A 19,611-nucleotide genomic window follows, 5' to 3' on the forward strand; every position below is an offset into this window, starting at 1 on the left:
CCATATCAGGCCGCGTAGCCAAGCGTAGACATCTCTCTATATCACTCTTCCATATTAGTGCGACACGGAACGTGAACGATAGGCACGTTGGCTACGCGGGCAGTAGAGATATTTTTGTACAGTTCGCGTTCTAAAGTACCTATTTGTCACTAATACAGGGATTTATATTTATTTAAACTCTTAGTAGTCTGCCGTAAGGCCGCCTGTTTTTTTACCTCTATCTTCATGTATAATATGTGTTTCCATGTACATTTTTTCAGAGGTTGTGCAATAAAGAGGATTTGTATTGTATTGTATTGTAGTCTGATCCGTTGTTTTTTATGCTGACTGTACCTCCAGCTTCATAGACAAGGAGGTTGCGCTAAATTTTGGTTTCGACCGAATAAACGGGGGCCTAGCCAAGATGACAATCGTACATCGACAATCGAGAATCGAAAAAAATATGAGTATGACAGATGCTACCAAAAGTCACATGGGTATTTTATACATATTATTTAAGTTTCGAATGGAGTTTTTTACTAGGCTTGGCCTCCTAGTGAAAAAAAACAGTTGTTGTTTTCTGCAATTAGGGAGTTGGCCCCGCCCCGTAGTAATAGTTGTTCAAATACGCCCTACATAATAGGGTAGGTATATAGTTACTGGTTAGTCAAATCAATTTTTTTTTTCAAACTGTCAAAAAGATTAGCCATTATGGAACCCAAAACAAATCAGAACAATGACGTCCCAATTAACTTACTCGTACCTTACTCTTTATAGTTCTTTCAGATTTATTAAATAGAAATTGTGTCAGAAAATAACTGCGGTCTAGAGTTTTTTGTGGTACTTTATTTCGTGCATGGTGTGAAATAATTTGTTTTGAATACAGGAAATATCCTTATTACACATTCACCTATCATAGTTATAAGTTAGACATATAATACACACCCATATAATGGAACAGGCGCCAGTAATGGGATGGTATAGACAAATGCTGTAAAACAAGTATGTACCATCAGTTTTTAATCGCTGGCAACATTTTACCACATACAGAGCCAAAGAGTTGCCTTAGTTTCATTTTTTATTTAAATTTGTTAGTTTGAAAATGAATGGCGCCATACATCATATGACTGGAGCAATAAACCACAGTTTTAATTGGTTAATAATATTTAAACTAATTGCATTAGCTTTCATTAAATACATAGAAAATATAAAGAACGAATTAGACATTCAACTGTTTTACAGGTGTTGGTGAAATATCAAAAATACTCCAAATTTTCTCTTAAATGACCCATGATTGGGGCCATTAACATAAATAAAAACACTCTGTTTAAATATATACCTACCTATGTTCTTCGACCTAAACTTTGGGTACTCCACTATAACTTGCTAAGTATAACCCTACACTATATTGCGAACAATTCAGTTCTAGTATTTTAACATTACTACTTACTTACTCCGTTGGCTCAACGACCCAAAATGAGACTTGGCCTCCGACACAAGACAGCGCCACTTTTCTCGGTCCTGTGCGACCTCTCGCCAATAACACAAAACAGTAGTAAATATTAAATTACCCTGGCAAAAAACTGGTAATTTTCTAACGACTAAACGGATTAATAGCTAAGACAATAACACAAAGTTAATTATCATCATCGATAAATTACGTTATCGTTCGTAAACCATAATCATTTTATTCGTTTGGGAGCAATGCTATGATGAATGCCACAGCCAATTGTCAAATTTACCTATTATAATAAATACCCCTCGTTTTGTGTCGATTAAAACATTTGCAGTTTTGGCAGACGCATATCTTCTGTTGCACAATCGGTTATTGTTATCGGAATTTTCGAAATAAGTTAATTCCTCATGAATGAGGCATGGTCGAACGTGCTGATGCAGTGGCGGAGACACGTCGTGGCTCGTGTATCATAAACAAACGTGCTCCGAAGTGCAAAGTTGCAGATCTTCAGTCAGATCAGTTCGCGTCCGGCTGCCGAATACATGTGAAGTGCGAATGGACAAAAATGTGCAAGTGATTGTTTTAATTATTAAAACAGGTAAGAAAGTGAAGTTATAATATTTCAACCTGGATTTCAGACACAGTTTATTGATTGGTTGTAGGGGTTTCACTTTCGTTTATTCATTAATACGAAGTTGTTTAACATTTCTGCGGGTAGATGACAATCGAGTTTGTTTCCCGTTCTAAGTACTTCACCGGTGTCTAAGTGGGAAAGTAAATTACTATGTGATTTTTTTCTATCGTAACTCAGTTATTACGGAATAGATAAAGTTACATAGTGTCTCTGTACATATCTTAGGTCAGAACTTTCTGTATATATGTATGTACCTCCTAGAAACGGAAGCAATTATTTAATTTAGAAATGTTTTTGTTTAATTGGCGGTTTCATGGGTAGTCAGAGTTGTTAGCATGCCGTTTAGGAAAATAATACAGATGTATTAAAAAAAACGGCCAAGAACATGTCGGGCCATGCTCAGTGTCCCTACACTCCCTCATCATACACGAAACCCTAAACCCTTCCTAATCCTTAAACTTTTTTTTTTATCCTTTTCGTAGTTACCCTTCCGTTATAATAGGCTAGACTGGAGCTATTATTATAGTAGATTGTTATATTCCCAGGGATGAAATGGTACCTTTCACCCGAGTTAAACAAATAGGGAAATTTTCATAATCAGTATCTAATTAAAGTGCTTACTTTAACGTATAGCCATGATTTTTTCCTTAGAACTTACTTGCAATCGAAGACTTTGCATGACTAAAGATAAATATCACATAGAGAAAAACATTTAGATTGCTCATTTTCAAATATAATGCCAAATAACAGTAACAACCCATTTCATGTCGTAATAATTTTTAACTGTGGATGTACGTCTTTTTATTATGAAGGGGAAACTTTTTGCGATAACTCAAAAATAGCTACACTAATCATTTCCGCTATAATTTTCATTTAATTCCTTTCTTAATTTAATGGCATATTTTTTGGACCAATGGTTCAAAAGTTAGAGAGGGGTCACATTTTTTTTTCGGAGAGATTATCTCCGAAATATTCACTTTATCAAAAAATGTTTGATGATTACCCAATAAGTTTTGAAAGACCTTTCCAACAATACCCCACACTGTAGGGTTGAAAAAAAAAAAACTTCACCCCCACTTTACATGTAGGTGAGGTTAATCTAAAAAAAATTAAATATTGACATTTTACTGTACGACTTGTTGGCTTTATTGATTTTTATATTTCTAGCACTAACGACCATGGAGCAAAGCCTCGGACAGAGAGACAGACGGTCATGGCGAAATTATAAGGGTTCCTAGTTGACTACGGAACCTTAAAAAGTAATGCTAGCACTTACGCATACACATATGCGTGCAAAGAGAAAAAAATAAAAATACAATTGAAAATGAAAATAGAAGCTTTACAAATAGATCCTGAGTTCCGAACAACTTAGTTCATTAACGCCCTGAATAACTCAAGTCTCGGAGTTCAAAAGAAGAAAACAACATAAAGTAAAGTTTATTATATGTATTTGAGTGCTGATTTATCAGCATATTTTAAAGTTTATATTAAGATTAAGAGGTGGCTGACGAAAATTTGCAATTTTATATTGAATTCTTACACCTTTTATCAAGGGCGGATGCCATGAAAAATTTCACGCAGGCTATTGCGAGGGCAGACTCTAAGCAAATAAGAAAAAAATCACATATAGTAAATTGTATTTCTTTACCCCGCATCTATGAACTTCAGCAGTATAATTTTAGCATAAAATAGCTAATGATATAGCGGAGGGATTTGACTAGTACAGATTTGACAATTTCACTATACTTATAGAGATATTGACGAAAAACGTCAAAACCCGCGCGATCGGGAAATCTTCCGTAGCAAGTTTCGCGCGCCGCGCCTGAGCTTTTGTCCCTTTCTAATTTTCTGGCTTAAGGTAAACGCATTCATAGCCTGTCCGATTTGTAACATCAGACGGAAGACGATACTAATCTCGCCTTGCTCTAAGCCTAAATAATAATTCTCACTGCATACCACAGCACAATAAATATGAAGTGAACTCACCGTGCTCTAGGTCTGGCGTGTAGATGATGGCCTGATGCCAGCCCCTCCACACCGCGTACTCCAACACGAGGGGAAAGGACGCGAGTGCAGACGCGGGGCAACGCGCCTGGACTCCCATGCGCCCGAGCGTGCATAACACGATGCCTATTATAACCCACCACATCTATAAATCAATAAATACATATTTGGGGGTAATCTTACACAGATCAATCTTGTACTATGGGTACTAGGCGACGATATACATACGTATATAGAAAAATATATTACTGGGATTCGAACTCGTGACCATCGCGACCATTTGCGTTTAAGAACATTTTTTGCTATGACGAAAGGGACCTTTAAATTAAATTAAATTTAAAAGTCTTTAAATAAAATATATTTTGTCTTATTTTAATAACAACATAGATACTTACACAAACATACAACGTTAACATTGACTTACACAGATCTTGTATCATATATTATGTAGAATATATAATTGCAATAGCTTTAACTTTTAGGCGCAACTTGCCCTCCACGTCCGAATCAAATAATTAAGTATTTACTTGCCTATCTACTGTAATAAATTAAACACGAATTTCATCAGCATCACACTTGCTCGTAAAGGGTAACCCACGATGTTTAGTTTAGCGTTAATGGAACCTACTATTTTTATTTTAAATTCATTAATGAAGTCATATAAGGCAGATTGAATATAAATACCTACTATTTTTTATCGATTATTGTCAGATAAATAATAAATATCATAATTACGGAACTAATAATGCGATAGGTTATCCACCCTCTTAAATAGGAACCGCCATCCGCGGTATTTGGGTAACACTGGTTAATTACCATGGTAATTGGCGATTTCGAAATTTTGGTTTCAATAATTATTTTTCCTTTGTTATTGTCCAAAACAAGGCTAAAAACTAATAAAGATAAAGATAGTTTACTTTCCAAGTAGGCGTATTACACGCTTAAGAACATAAAATAAAGCTACACCGGCTCTAACCCTACACCTCAGACCCGAGAAGATTTAATCACTCCTAAATTGTGGGAGGGTATCCCAATATGGGACCGGCAAGAAACTCGTCGGGACACATCTTTTCAAAACATTACAACTTATAACTAACATGCATTAAATAAAAAATACAATTTAAATTAATATAATGTACACTTGAACAAACAAATTATAATTTAAAAATATGTCTTGGTTCATACAGAAGCTCGTTAATAAGAGTACTTACCTTATTTACAAAAAAAACTAAAAAAACAAACGAAGGGGCATAGCTGTGGTTAATATAAAAGTATACATCAAATTGCGTAAAAATATTTTCTATAATGTTAAAAATGATGTGAGGAAAATGGGATTATTATTCTATGAAGAAGCGGTCATGTGACTTCATGTCTTTTCGTCTTAATAAAAATATTATGAACAACTTACCTCTAAGCCGGCAGTACATAGAGTAATTAAATCAAACCTGCTAAAGCTTCAGGCTCCAGTTTACTTCTAATTGAACAAAGGGTGCTTCGGCGCTGGCCGAATTCCTGAATAGCCCCGAGTGATTTACTGTTGAAAATTGATAATTAATTTATAGTTTTCATTCCTCGTGCTCTGAAAGTGGGTCATTGTTGTTCTTTGAACTGTATTCGAAAGTATTTTAGCCACGGACTAATGAGTACCTCTAGGCTCGACTGAAATGAGTGCCTTTTATTTCTTTCTTTTTTTTTTCATTAGTTAACTATCTACTATTGTTGTCTCTTTACAAATCCTAAATGTTGAATTAAGTACTAAACGGCCAATATATACTGAAATTATGATTTATTGTTAGTTAAGGCAAAGTTATCTACTAAAGGCAAACTTGGGGTAAATATTTTACCCTAGATCCCCGACAACATCAACCAACCCTTATTTTCAATTAATTGCAACATTAATAACGAGGTTTGTTCAAAAAAACTTCTTATCTAAGTAAATAATGAATCTACATACTTACAGTTGCGTCATAATACACATTTCAAATATGGAACGTCTACGCACACAAGCAATGGGGCTTTAGTAACGTTTTTTACCATGTACAATATACGTGAGAGTCAGAATGGCGGGTGTACCTAAATAAAATCAAATGAAAAGCATACCATATTTTTGTACCTAATTTGTACTATTTAGTACTTCGTTTAAAAAAAATTGTACCTCACGGTACGTAAAGTTATCATCAAAAAACAGGTCACCCGCCATCCTGACAGTCAGAATGGCGGGTGTACTTTATTACGCTGTGTTCCCGTGGTTATTGATAAATTCTATAAAAGCCAAATTTTTGTACCTTTTTTGTAATGTTTAATCTGTTAAGTTCAAATAACTCAGAAAATCATGTCTTAAAAATGATTTTTCTTAGGAAGATTTCTTTGAATTAGCGCCTAGCCTTTTTTAACGCTAAGGTACAATTATTTTTATTACGCCAGGATTTAGTACCTTTAATGTTTAATCTGTTAAGTTCTAATAGCTCAGAAAATCATGTCTTAAAAATGATTTTTCTTAGGAAGATTTCTTTGAATTGGCGCCTAGCCTTTTTTAAGACATGATTTACTGAGTTATTTGAACTTAACAGATTAAACATTAAAGGTACTAAATCCTGGCGTAATAAAAATAATTGTACCTTAGCGTTTTTTCTTAAAAACAAAATCGAGAATTTGAAAAATTATAACGCCTGCAAAACTGTAATAGCAAGCAAAATATAAAATGAGTAAAACTTGGAAACCAAAAATAAAATGACTCGTATTATAATTGAATATGAAGGTACAAAAATTTGGCTTTTATAGAATTTATCAATAACCACGGGAACATAGCGTAATAAAGTACACCCGCCATTCTGACTGTCAGGATGGCGGGCGACCTGTTTTTTGGTGATAACTTTAAGTACCGTGAGGTACAATTTTTTTTAAAGGAGGTACTAAAGAGTACAAATTAGGTACAAAAATATGGTATGGTTTTCATTTAATTTTATTTAGGTACACCCGCCATTCTGACTCTCACCAATATACAGAATGAATTTGTCACGAGTATGTCTGACCATACTCTGAGAGTTGAATATACAGGTCTCTTGTTCTGAACATCTTTTACTAAGGAGCGAATCCCAAAATCCCAAAAAATCTAGTATTTCATAGAACACACTGACATATGATGCACAATCTGACCCACATATTGACCCCTCAAAGTACTTATGGTCAGACATAACAAAATCACTGTGTATTTCTCATTATAGTATTTTTTAAACAGCTTGGGTACGGTGACACACGTCATCTCCATGGAATTTATAATCATAAAACGAAAAATCTCGCAAAATTGTATTGAGATGACATCTGTCCAATACCCAAGCTGTTTGAAAAATAGATAAATACTAAAGGCGATGTACTTATCGGCGATATCACGAGCTGCCGGATCGTAAAGTTGACAAGTAATAAATTCCTATTTAATTTGAAACGCCAATATTTAAAATCGGCGTCAAGAGGAGGGTCGAGATGGGTCGAGAGTAGGTTATCTTCATATAATGCGCGCGGTGCGTTAGATAACCTACTTCCCCGCTCTTTGTACTATGGTCGAGGTGAGTGTCGAGTCGAGGTGGGTCGAGGTGGGTGGCTATGACAGATATTCTATTCCTCATAATTTTCATCAATCTAGCTACTTCGATTCATTGGTTTACAATTAATTATAATTATGTTCATGGCATTAATATAATGATATTTCAGGTTCAGACGCTCCATTTATTACGTGAAACTATGAATAAATAAAGGTCGCGTGAGGTCGCTTACAAAAGGTATGACAGAGTAACATGGGAATACATATATTATGCGCAGTCACCTTGTATATGTATAGTACAATCAGAGTACAATACACAAAGAAAAATATATAAAAAGATGAAGTTGAAACTAGTTTTATTAGTTAGCACAAAGTGCCTAGGTGAAAACTGAAAACTAATCTAGAAAAAACTGATCAAGTGCGAGTTCGTTTTATTCGCGCACCGAGGGTTCCGTACAAACTTTGAATTATCTCGTGTAACTATAACAGGCAACAGCGAAAGACTTTTGATCAGAAGTACCTATGTATACTTATAATATTTATGTACAGCGCCATCTATCGGCAAATTGTTTAACTAATTTGCGCGATATAATGCACGTATGTTTTTTTCGAGGATAATTCTCTATCATGTGAACCGATTTCAAAAATTATTCTCCGATTTGAAAAAAGGTGTCTTTAATGTAATCTCATAGGAATTTCAAATGTAGTAAACACACAAAGTTAAATTGCAAACTAAATTCGGATTTTTTTTTTGTTAAATACATAGGTACCTAACCTAAGCAACGTGATCCTTTGCATGTACAGTCAAAAGATTTGATTTGTGACCCATTTCGTACCATGTCGCAATGACAAACAACACGAAAGTCGCTAGGGACCTTATACTATTGTCACTGTGACCTACGAGTAGGTAGAATATTTCTCTATATAAAAACAAGTGACCAAAAACAAGATAAGTTTTTGGCAAAATTTTCATTTTTGGTACAAGCTTTTATCGCTGACTGTACTTTTTTTCCACATGCAACTAATTTCTCATCGAGACAATTCTAAAAACCCCAAACACAATTAGGTTGCGTTGTTTTATCACAGAGTTCCTATGGCTACCTCCTGTCTCCATCATCAGATCAGAGCTTGATAGTACTATAATATTGCATTGTCACCCGACTTACATATGTATGCAAATTTTCAGCTTCAACAGAAACCGGGAAGTGGGTCAAATTTAACTTGCAAGATTTGTCCCAAACATACTAACAGGGCACTTAAATAAAATATTGTAAAAAAGTGTGTGTAACGTTATTTGAATATTTTTCCTTTAAGACTTCCATTGCTTGTCGACTCTGATATTAAAAAATATTAATAATAAATATGAAGTTTTAAAGGTCGAATATTTGAATTGCATGTCACACACGTGCAAATACATGTGCGACACGTGCGTATTTAACCTTCGTTATTAGGGTTCCGTAATCAACTACGAGTAGGAACCCTTATAGTTTCGCCATGTCCATCTGTCTGTTCGTCCGCGGCTTTGCTACGTAACCGTTAGTGCTAGAAAGCTACAATTTGGCATAGATACGTAAATACTTCCCTTCCCAAAGAATTTTTTTTTTTTGTATGAAACGTATTAAAAATATCCCTAAAATGATTACTCGACCATGATATTCGCGAAAATGATATAAAACTGACTAGCTACAGGTAGATGGAAATAGAGCTGTCATTAATAACCTTTCCATTTTTGGCGGGTAGCCAGAAGCAGATCGCGTAGCTAGGTAGGGAGCTTGATTATCATAGTTTAGTTAAAGAGACAAAGTGCACAATTTGACCCACTATAATATAGACATAAATATGTTTTTTTTTTATATATATATAGATTACTAGTGAAGTAAAAGACAACTATTGGTACATTCAAATAAACACACAAACATTGCCTAATGTTAATACACATATCTATTGAGTTAATATTATTTTTTCTATTTACAGATCCACATAATGTCTCCAGCGACGAAAACAAAAACAACTCATTTAGAAAAACCCGAATTCGTGAAAAATCTTACACAATGCAGAGTTTGCCATGTCACACATAAGCCTATTGAAGGGATTGAGTGCGACAATAACAATAATAATATAGAAATCACAGATACACAAATAAATGAGCACTACCATTCCGACAAACCTTTAATAAGGATACCGGAACTCTCCTGGCTTCGACGATGGGAGCAACGGATGGGTTTCGAAACGGAACTTATCTGGTTGAACATTATATCCATATCCGTGTTACATATCATCGCAGTTGTATGGTTCGCTTACAATTTAATGACCGGTCACTTCCCGAAGTGGCAAAGTGCAGTCTATGGTGAGTTAGAAGATTTAACTTTATTTTTTAAAGTGCCATAAAAGTAAAGTACTACCCTGTTTTATTCACCTATGTCGTAAAATGCGATCGCGACACGTGTCAAGTTGTGCCGCAGTATTGAACACTGCAATATAAAGCCATCATTCATTACCTCCCTCGAAAACACCACTGAATACGGAATTTAGGAGAAAATCGATTAGAGTTCGTATATAAATTGAAGCGAATTTCTCTGAAGCCGTATTGTGTTAAACTGTTGCTATTTTAGGTTCTGAATGGGATTGTCAGTCATTGGATAAACATCGTTTATAAGATCAATTATATTCCGAATAAAGGTGGTTGTCAGTTCAGTTGACTTTTAAATAAAGGAGTTTCTAAGTTGACTTGAATGGTTTTGTTGATCAAAGTGGAAACTAATTTACACATAATTTGTGTCAATTTCAGGTTACTTCGTAGGCAACGTGGCCGGGTTTGGCGTTACGGCCGGCGTGCACCGGTATTGGTGTCATCGCTCCTACAAAGCCACGTTGCCCCTGCAGTGGATTCTGATCATATGTTACTCTGTGGCCGGACAGGTAAACACGCGCCTATTTCACTAACTTGACAATTGACATCTGACACTGACAACTTCCTATACAGGTCTGGGTTGGTAAGTACCTAACGGTACATAACGTCAATGTTCCAGCAATGTACGATGAATTGTCAATGTCGCGTGGTGAAACAGGGGTCAGGCACTTATTTCACTAGGCTGACAGCTGACGCTTACCACTGTCAATTTTCTGTACATTTCGAGTATGGGGGCTATTAGTAGTATCATACACAAGCATAAGAGACTACCTTCGCAGCGCTTTGTAGCTGCGTCTTTTACTAAGAAGAGAAGACTTTTTGCAATATGTCAAAAATGGCTGAACCGACCGTGTTCGCTATAGTTTTCATTGAAAGTATTTACTAAGCTTTTACTTTCCGATTTTTTTCATAACCTGTGGTTCACAAGTTAGAAGGGGGAGGACATATATTTTCTTACGGAGCGATTATTTCTGAAAATATTCACTTTATCAAAAATGTTAGTTGGAGAGGAGACCCTTATTTATTTTGAAAGACTTATCCAACGATATCCCATACTTGTATTTTTACTTGTAAAAATATTTGTATTTTTTATTTAACCGTTTTGTTGCCATGCATGATTTATGTATCCATGCCAAATTGCAGCTTTCTAGCACTAACATTCACAGAGCAACTTTAGTGCTAGATTAGTGTTAGAGCCGCGTATGGATAGACAGACGGATAGGGCGAAACTATAAGGGTTCCTAGTAGTACCGAACCCTAAAAAGGTACATTATTTCCACTTCGGAGTAGCTACACAAGGTTTAATTAAACTTTAATGTTTCATTTTGATTTGGTATTGACAGTAGGTAGCTACTGATAGACATTATATCTCTCACCGACATATACTTATAAATAAATAAATAAATATTATAGGGACATTCTAACACAAATTGACCCACGGTAAGCTCCAGAAGGCTTGTTTTGTGGGTACTCAGACAACGACATACTTAATATACAAATACTTAAATACATAGAAAACATCCATGACTCAAGAACAAATATCTGGGTTCAGGACCATCGGCTTCATAGGCAGAGTCACTACCCACTAGATCAGATCGGTCGTCTTAGCTTATAGGTAATAGCAGCAGGCTAAACACATCAATAAGATATTAAGTAAACGAGAGAAGATTCTACATATTTTTTCGTATTTTCCACCTTCATACAAGACGGTTAATATCATTAATTATGTAGCATATCTCACGCGCACCATAAAGACGAATCGATTGGGACCTAATAATTGTATACATAATATATTCGGCGGCCGATCATCATATCCACCAGATCATGAAACTCCCAAGCATATCGTGAAACGTGAAAAACATTGTCTTTTTCTCAGCCGGGCTAGCACATGATTGGCGCGACAGTATCTCGCGGCGAGATAGACTACCCGTCCCTCTTTAATTAACATAGTAGCCCTGCACGCGGGCCTCTATTTCTGGACAGTTTGCCCTTCGGGCATCCTAAAGCAACCTAACGAACCTATCCTACCTATCTATTGGTTTAATGTGACGACTGCGACTGTTGAAACATTACACAGGAACTTTACGATCGGCATAAGTTATCAGTTAGAGTACCAATAGTTGGGAAATTTTAACATGATTTCCCATGAGAAGTTTTGAAAATATTTACATGGACAAAAGATAAAGAAAAGGCGTCGAGTTCAGAACTTAGTCTTAGACGGATTGAAGCTGATAACGAATTATATATAGCAGCTAGGATCAACATAGCTCGTTTACATTTACAGCTGCCGTACCCCATACCCAAAACTTTGTAAAACAGCCGATACCAAAGTCACGAGATTTAACAAGGGTAGCCTCAATTGAAATTGTTTTAGTCATACTCGTAATAATAATAAATTTCTTTATTCAGACAACTAGGATCCATTGGGGTTAAATACAAAGAGACTTAACTTGTTATTATTTTACATAATAAATAAATTAAATTACTGAAATAAAAATTTGCAAAATCCTAGCGCAATTTTAAACCATAATACGGTTACCAAAAAATATGAAAAAAAATCTTGAGGCATTTCTTTAGTGACTCAATTGATTCGAAACCTGAACAAGTTTCACTCAATAGAAATAAATTACGAACATACAAACCATGAAATATTTGTAACTATATTTACAGAAAAACACATGAAAATTCCTTCTAAACATACGTTAGGTAGGTATGCTGTTTTGATAGAACAAATCGATTACTTCTTTTGTCAAAACTAAATTGACAATTCAAAAACAATTATATCCGCAATCCCGGGCACGCAAGGCCGTCCGCTCAGTGCTTAGCGAGCTCCGTTAAATTAGGATACATTGTTAGTAGGTAATAGATAGGGATACCCAACTAGGGATTATTAGATTTAGCCGACCACAGCCCTGTACGCCCTGTAGGCCAATTCTAATTTATCTGATTCCGATCGTCTTGAGAGCTTGGTGGTTGCGGCATATCTTATGCACGACTTTTATTTTGCCTGTACCAATAAGCACGAGCGATCTTCAAGGTCGTATCAAAATATCAAGCCTGTAATAAAATGTTAAACCAGAATCGGCCACCTGTTGAGTTTTTCCACTTAAATAGTGTTTAGAACAACACGAATGGGAATTGCCATACTACAATGTGTTTTACAATGCCTTATAATATGTTTTTCTACTCGTCGACTGTAATGGTTGAATTATGATTTCGTATACTTAGGTACCAAACTATAATTGCGTACATTTCATGTATGGGCGCCACTTTTTGCATGTTTTTTCCAGCATCAAAGAGGCATGAACACTGCCTTGGCTCTAACCCTCTAAACCCATTTAACATTTATATTGTGATGTCGGCAGAACCCCATCCCCGACTGGGTGCGCGACCACCGCGTACACCACAAGTTCTCGGAGACGTCGGCGGACCCGCACGACGCGCGGCGCGGTTTCTTCTTCGCGCACGTCGGCTGGCTCATGATGAGAAAGCACCCGGACGTCGTCCGCGAGGGCCGCAAGATCGACATGAGTGACGTCACCCAAGACCCACTTGTGCAGTTTCATACGAAGTAAGTCCGTTGGTTCTTATACAAGATGTCGCGTTTTGTACGGATCTAATGAAGCCGAATAATGGACCTTAAGAGATATCGATTTGACATATAGGTGTTTAGCGAAAATAATTATTTGTGGAGAAATCATTGAATTTTATTCACATAATAAATTCTCATCCCCTGACAATAATTGTGTAAGGGAATAAGGAAAAAAGAAACCACTACATATATATATATATATATATGCAAATCTTCAGAAAATTCGCGTTTGTACGAGACAACTGTAGACAACTTCATGGAATGCTCCTACAAACGTCCCTTTACTTTTTGTTGCTCACGTCGGCTTAGGTACTTATAATGATGAATGAAGACAGACTGATGAATGAAGGTTTTTCAACTTCAGAAATGATTATCAGAGACGACACGACACTCTTGAATTGTTACCCACCCAAACAAAGTTCATTGAAAAAGGGATCAGACACAAAAAAGAAATAAAATGACTTAACGAATATAGTCACCAGGTAATTCCTCATTTTTTGCACTTTTCACGACCGAACTTTGCTTGGAATGGATAAATCGTAATGAGATGTTTTAATTTATTCTTAATACGTCCATAATCCATTCCATTAAGATAGGAATTATGTCGTATTGTATTTAGATAAATATATAAGATGTTTATTCGGTTGCTGTAAATACTTACAATTTACAAATAAATTACTAAACAAGAAAAAAGGAACAACAATATTTACAAATAAAAAACACAAAAAAATTATTTAGTTGCAGTTTGCAGTACAATTTGTTGTGTGCGTTTCAGCAAAGACAAAATGGTTCCGACTCATGCTATGCGCTTCGCTATTTCGAGCAAAGTACTGAAATTCTGTCGGATGCCATCAGAACCCCTATTAGTGTAAATTTATTCGATAGCGTGACGTAACGTACGCGTTTCCGCTAAGTCTCATTTTGTATAGGATTTAGAAACAGCGCGCCAAGCGGGAAATTTTGAAAACTCAAAATCCCATACATACTGAGACTTATCGCAAACGCGTACGTCACGTCACGCTCTCGAATAAATTAACACTAGGGGTACAGATCTAGGTTACAGTTAGGTAGTTAAACTTAAAAATACATAGTACAAGCAAAAAAATATAGTACCTATGTACTTAACTACTTATACATATTTAAAGAGAAGTGTAGAAAGACATATTTATTTCATACACATATTATCTCTACAAGCTTTGCTTAGCTTAAGATATGTCGATGCGTATAACATAGTTAGTATGTATTAGAGATAGACCAAGCTAATTTGGCAGCAATTTCGATAGCTTAATAGACTGCCGGCCTAGCCAAGGTGACAATCGCTATCGCTTCGACAACGAATCGCTTTGTGTCTCTCTATCCGTCTTCCATATTAGTGCGACAGTGACAGTTGCGTTTCGATCGCTACGGAGCGTAAGCGATTTGCACGTTGGCACTCTGTTCGTCCGTGTCACAGCCACCTTTTTCCGAATCTTTAAGAACTATACTGTTGAAACTTGGTAAGTAGATGTATTCTGTGAACCGCATTAAGATTTTCACACAAAAATAGAAAAAAAAACAATACATTTTGGGGGTTCCCCATACTTAGAACTGAAACTTAATTTTTTTCATCAAATCCATTCGTCCGGGGTATTTATGGATAAGTAAGCTAAAATAAATATATGATGTACATTACCATGCAAACTTCCACCGAAAATTGGTTGGAACGAGATCTAGTAAGTAGTTTTTTTTTAATACGTCATAAATGGTACGGAACCCTTCATCGGCGAGTCCGACACGCACTTGGCCATTTTTTTATTATTATTAGGAACTTAGAGCTTATCCTCTACCATTTCCTTGGTATGACGCCAGTATGTCCTGAACATCCCGGGGATGAGACAAATGGCCCCCAGCCTTTCAGTGTGCGGTGTACATTAAATCTTTTTAAGGCAGAGGAAATAATTAAAATTCCCACCATGATTTGAACGTTTTTAACAAAGTGACAGACAGGATTCATTCTGAATAAATTCTGAGATCCCATCCTTATGTCCGTTAAAGGGTTTTAATTGCCTACATTTTACCGACCAAAAACTTTGAGTCCGCAAACTTGTGACAAATCTCTTTGTTCCAGACACTTCAAACTGTTTAAGACTGCGTTCTGCTTCGTACTGCCGACGCTGGTGCCCGTGTGGGGCTGGGCCGAGAGCTGGGAGTACGCGATACTCTCTCAAGTGTTCCTGCGTTACCTGATGAGCCTGAACTTCACGTGGGCGGTTAATAGCTTCGCGCATCTGTGGGGCAATAAGCCTTACGACCCGTGAGTATATGCCTAGTAACTGGTAACCCTTTATTACGTAATGTAGGTTAAAAACAACATAACTTTGATGACCCTTTTTGCATATTTTTCCTAGCCAATTGAGCACAAGGAAGCTTAAACTCACTACTTTGGCTATTTTTAAACATGATTAAAGTTCCCGTCCCTCTCTCTCTTTTTAGGGTTCCGAAGCCAAATGATAAAACAGGACCCTATTACTAAGACTCCGCTGTCCGTCCGTCTGTCCGTCTGTCACCAGGCTGTATCACATAAACCGTGATAGTTAGACATTTAAAATTTTCATATATGATGTATTTTTTTTACCGCTATAACTAAAAATACTAAAAAAAGGAATAAAATAAATATTTAATAAGGCTCCCATACAACAAACGTGATTTTTGTCGTTTTTATAGATAATGGTACGGAACCCTTCGTGCGCGATTCCGACTTACTTTCGGCCAGTTTTTTTTTATTTTCTTTGTGGCTTAAGTCACACTTCTAGGTATAGGTATATAAATTATAAACTGAAATAGAGGTCATATAGGTATTACCTACTTAAAAAGTGAATAAGCCCTCCGGAGGCCGAGGCCGGAATCGAACCCTTGACCCCTGGTGGCTTAGTGGTCAAGAATAAGTTGGCCACGTAAGCTGGAGATGCCGGTTCGATTCCGGCTTCGGCCACCAGACAACTCGGTCACTTTTTCTTTATCTATGCTATATGTTACACTTAAAAGTTTCGTGACACCTCTCTACCCTCAGCCCTCTCACCTTCTCAGGCTGAAAATCGACTTTCAATAGGAAACAACAAACAAAATGTTTAGTGTTCGTTTTTTTTTATTTAAAGAGTTATTTAGCTGTAATTATATCCCAAAAGTGAATTTGATCGAAAAAATAATTTGTTTTAAATTTTTTTTCGAATAATATGTACGGATCGTATGGGAAAAAAACTGGACTTTCTCTGGAACTACTTAAAAGGTAAACCGTAATATCCTTGCATTTTACAAGCATAATTTTATAAAATGTTAGAGGAGACCGGGAATGGTAGTCGCACGGTTGTACCTCAGAATTTTTTGGGTGTTTTAGATTTAACTTTATTTAAATTCAAAAATAAATCTCCAGGAACATCACGCCTGTTGAAAACTGGGGCGTATCTGCCGTCGCGCTGGGCGAGGGCTGGCACAACTACCACCACACGTTCCCGTGGGACTACAAAGCCGCCGAGCTTGCCTACACCCTGAACCTCACCACGCTGCTGCTGGACGGCTTCGCGAAGATCGGATGGGCGCACAACCTCAAACAAGCCTCACCACAGCTTATAAAGGCGGTGGTCGAAAGAAAACACAAACACTAACCTAAGAAGATAGTGGACGACCGCTTCTCCATACAAATGTAGTCCCCATTTTCCTCTCCGGACCATGGAAATATGTTATCACAATTTAATGTATTATTATTAATCATCCTCCTTGGTTGGCTTACTCAACCGCCTGCGAACCCCGCCCGCTTAAGCTCTGGTTTCCTAGGAAAGCGATGCCATCATATAGCGGCCACCTCCATACAAAATAATACGACTAAATATGGATGGAGTAGTATGTTCTATGGAGACGGCCGCTATGTTACGGCACCGCTATCCTAGGAAACCAGAGCTTAAGCTAACTTTATGTTTTCTTTGGTTTCACTGATTAAACCTTCACGAGTTTTACAAATTAGGTATTAACTCATAGAAACGGGACTTAATCGCGTATTGAATTTGAAATTTACCTCCGACGTTTCGAGGATGGCGTTGTCCCCCCACCACACGATGTTGATGTCAACTTTAGCCAGTCTTCTCCGAGACCACGGGGACAACGCCGTCCTCGAAACGTCGGAAGTAAATTTGGAACTTAATAAGCGATTAAGTCCCATTTCTTTAGTTTCTTTGTCAAAAAATTTACATATGTTATACATTCTTGTAACGTCAATAAAAATAAAATTTGTGTTAATGTATAGTGATTAATTATTTATTTATATCGAAAGAGTAGTCTCACATAGCTATGCCCTTTCGTCTGACTTTTTTCGATTTTTGATTATTATAAAATTAGGAGCGAAAAACAAAGGAGAGTAAAATAGGGACTACGTTTGTATGGAAAAGCGGTTACGCGCTGTCGTCCACTTTTGTCTTAAGGTACATATCATAAAATTCTGTATGCTGGGGCGGCGGTCTTACTTAGGACGAGCGATCAGGATAGTCGCCCACAGCATCGGTGTTTGAAGGGGGCTCCGTCGTAACAACCCGTGCAGATTTATTGTTAACTTAGCGCAAAGGACAAATGCGCACAAAGGTGTAGGTACCTATTACCTACCGCCCGGAATCTAACAATTGTTAATACCGCCGCTACAGGGAGGTAACATCACGTGCACCTGCAGCATCGGACAGCACTAACGTGTGCGTTCAAACTTTTAAGCATTTACGATACAAGGTGTAACAAAACTATTCGGTATCGTGTTCTAATTAGGAAAAGTAGAAGAAAAAAAATGTTTACGCGAAATTTTTTTGGATTTAGAATGGAGGGTTCGGCCAACTTTGAACAACCAGTAGAATAAAAAAAAAAGTTTTATCGAGTCCAAAAATTTTTTCTTCTACTTTTTTCTTAATCAGAAAACACGATACCAAATATTCGAACCTTAAATGAATCCCCAATTTTTATTAACATTATATATAGACTAGTTTATGATTGAAATATTGTTTAAAACCAGTAATGAAATTGGTTGAACGAAAATACACGAAAAACGTCAATCATTTTTTATGACGTTCTAGAATAGGTAAGTAAATAGCTAATTTGACTTCTTAGTAAAATAGCTTATTGAATAAGTAGGTACCTAAGTATAGCACATTGCTTGTAGGTATTGCAATACACATCTATTTTGTTATGTCACAATCACAATAAGTACTGTGATCCATTTCATTTAATGCAAAAACACGTTTCACCTTGCTTTTTTTCGTGTATTTTCGTATGTGCACCTGAATTAATCCTTTATTCCTGTTGAGTTCTTTATCTACAGTAAACGAGGCCTACCACTAAACTCGTAGGTATAGTATCGAGCGTGACAGCGCTATGCACGTATTTAGCGATGTCCCGCTCGCACACTGGAGGGACGTAAGAATTCGCAACATGTGAAGTGAAAACCGCTTTACAATTTGATAATTATTGCCAATCTAATACATTTCTTCACAAATTATATTGGCTGCACATATTTTTATCAAAACAATACTTACCGCGATTGAATAAAAATGTGATGTACCTACTTATACAATTATACATTTAAATGTATTATTTAATGTACCTACTACACAATATCTAAAGTTGGAATTTAAAAAGTGATATTAGTAATAAAGAAAAAGCAATATTCTGCTTTGTTTTACGAAACCTTGATATTGCAAAAAGTATAAGTAAAAATATAGTATATAGGTTATGCTATATTTTTAAATAGCTTGATTAAAATAGCACCGGGCGGTAGCCCCTTCGGGGTTGGCATGGAAGTTGTTCAAGCGATATGAATACGCAACTTCATTTTTAAGTATTTCTACTTTAATTTTAGTTATTTTTTTTATAAATATACCTATTAATGTTCAAGATTCCTTCGTTTCTTTACTTTCTTTGTAGTGAATTCAAAACCAAAATCCTGTGTGACCCTACGAATGTACAGTTAACGCGTCAAAAGTATATACCA

The 19,611-nt window shown here is 36.4% G+C and overlaps 2 protein-coding genes across 2 annotated transcripts in view; one reads left to right on the forward strand and one right to left on the reverse strand.

Annotated features, from left to right (window-relative positions):
- The window catches only part of LOC133534851 (uncharacterized), a 34,751-nt gene extending 29,555 nt beyond the window's left edge, over positions 1 to 5,196 (reverse strand). Inside the window, exon 1 of the mRNA XM_061874146.1 lies at positions 4,056 to 5,196. Coding sequence (XP_061730130.1) covers positions 4,056 to 4,218 — 163 coding nt within the window. The 5' untranslated portion in view covers positions 4,219 to 5,196. The remainder of the gene's footprint in view (positions 1 to 4,055) is intronic.
- On the forward strand, positions 1,554 to 19,519 carry LOC133534854 (acyl-CoA Delta(11) desaturase). Its single transcript, XM_061874150.1, has 6 exons — positions 1,554 to 2,033; positions 9,586 to 9,958; positions 10,400 to 10,530; positions 13,387 to 13,592; positions 15,721 to 15,906; positions 17,023 to 19,519. Exons 2-6 carry the CDS (start codon positions 9,595 to 9,597, stop codon positions 17,252 to 17,254), a joined length of 1,119 nt encoding a protein of 372 aa, XP_061730134.1. The 5' UTR covers positions 1,554 to 2,033; positions 9,586 to 9,594; the 3' UTR covers positions 17,255 to 19,519.
- The last annotated feature ends 92 nt before the right edge of the window (positions 19,520 to 19,611 follow it).

This window comes from Cydia pomonella, chromosome 2 (assembly GCF_033807575.1).
Source record: "Cydia pomonella isolate Wapato2018A chromosome 2, ilCydPomo1, whole genome shotgun sequence".
NCBI classification, from domain to species: Eukaryota; Metazoa; Arthropoda; class Insecta; order Lepidoptera; family Tortricidae; genus Cydia; species Cydia pomonella.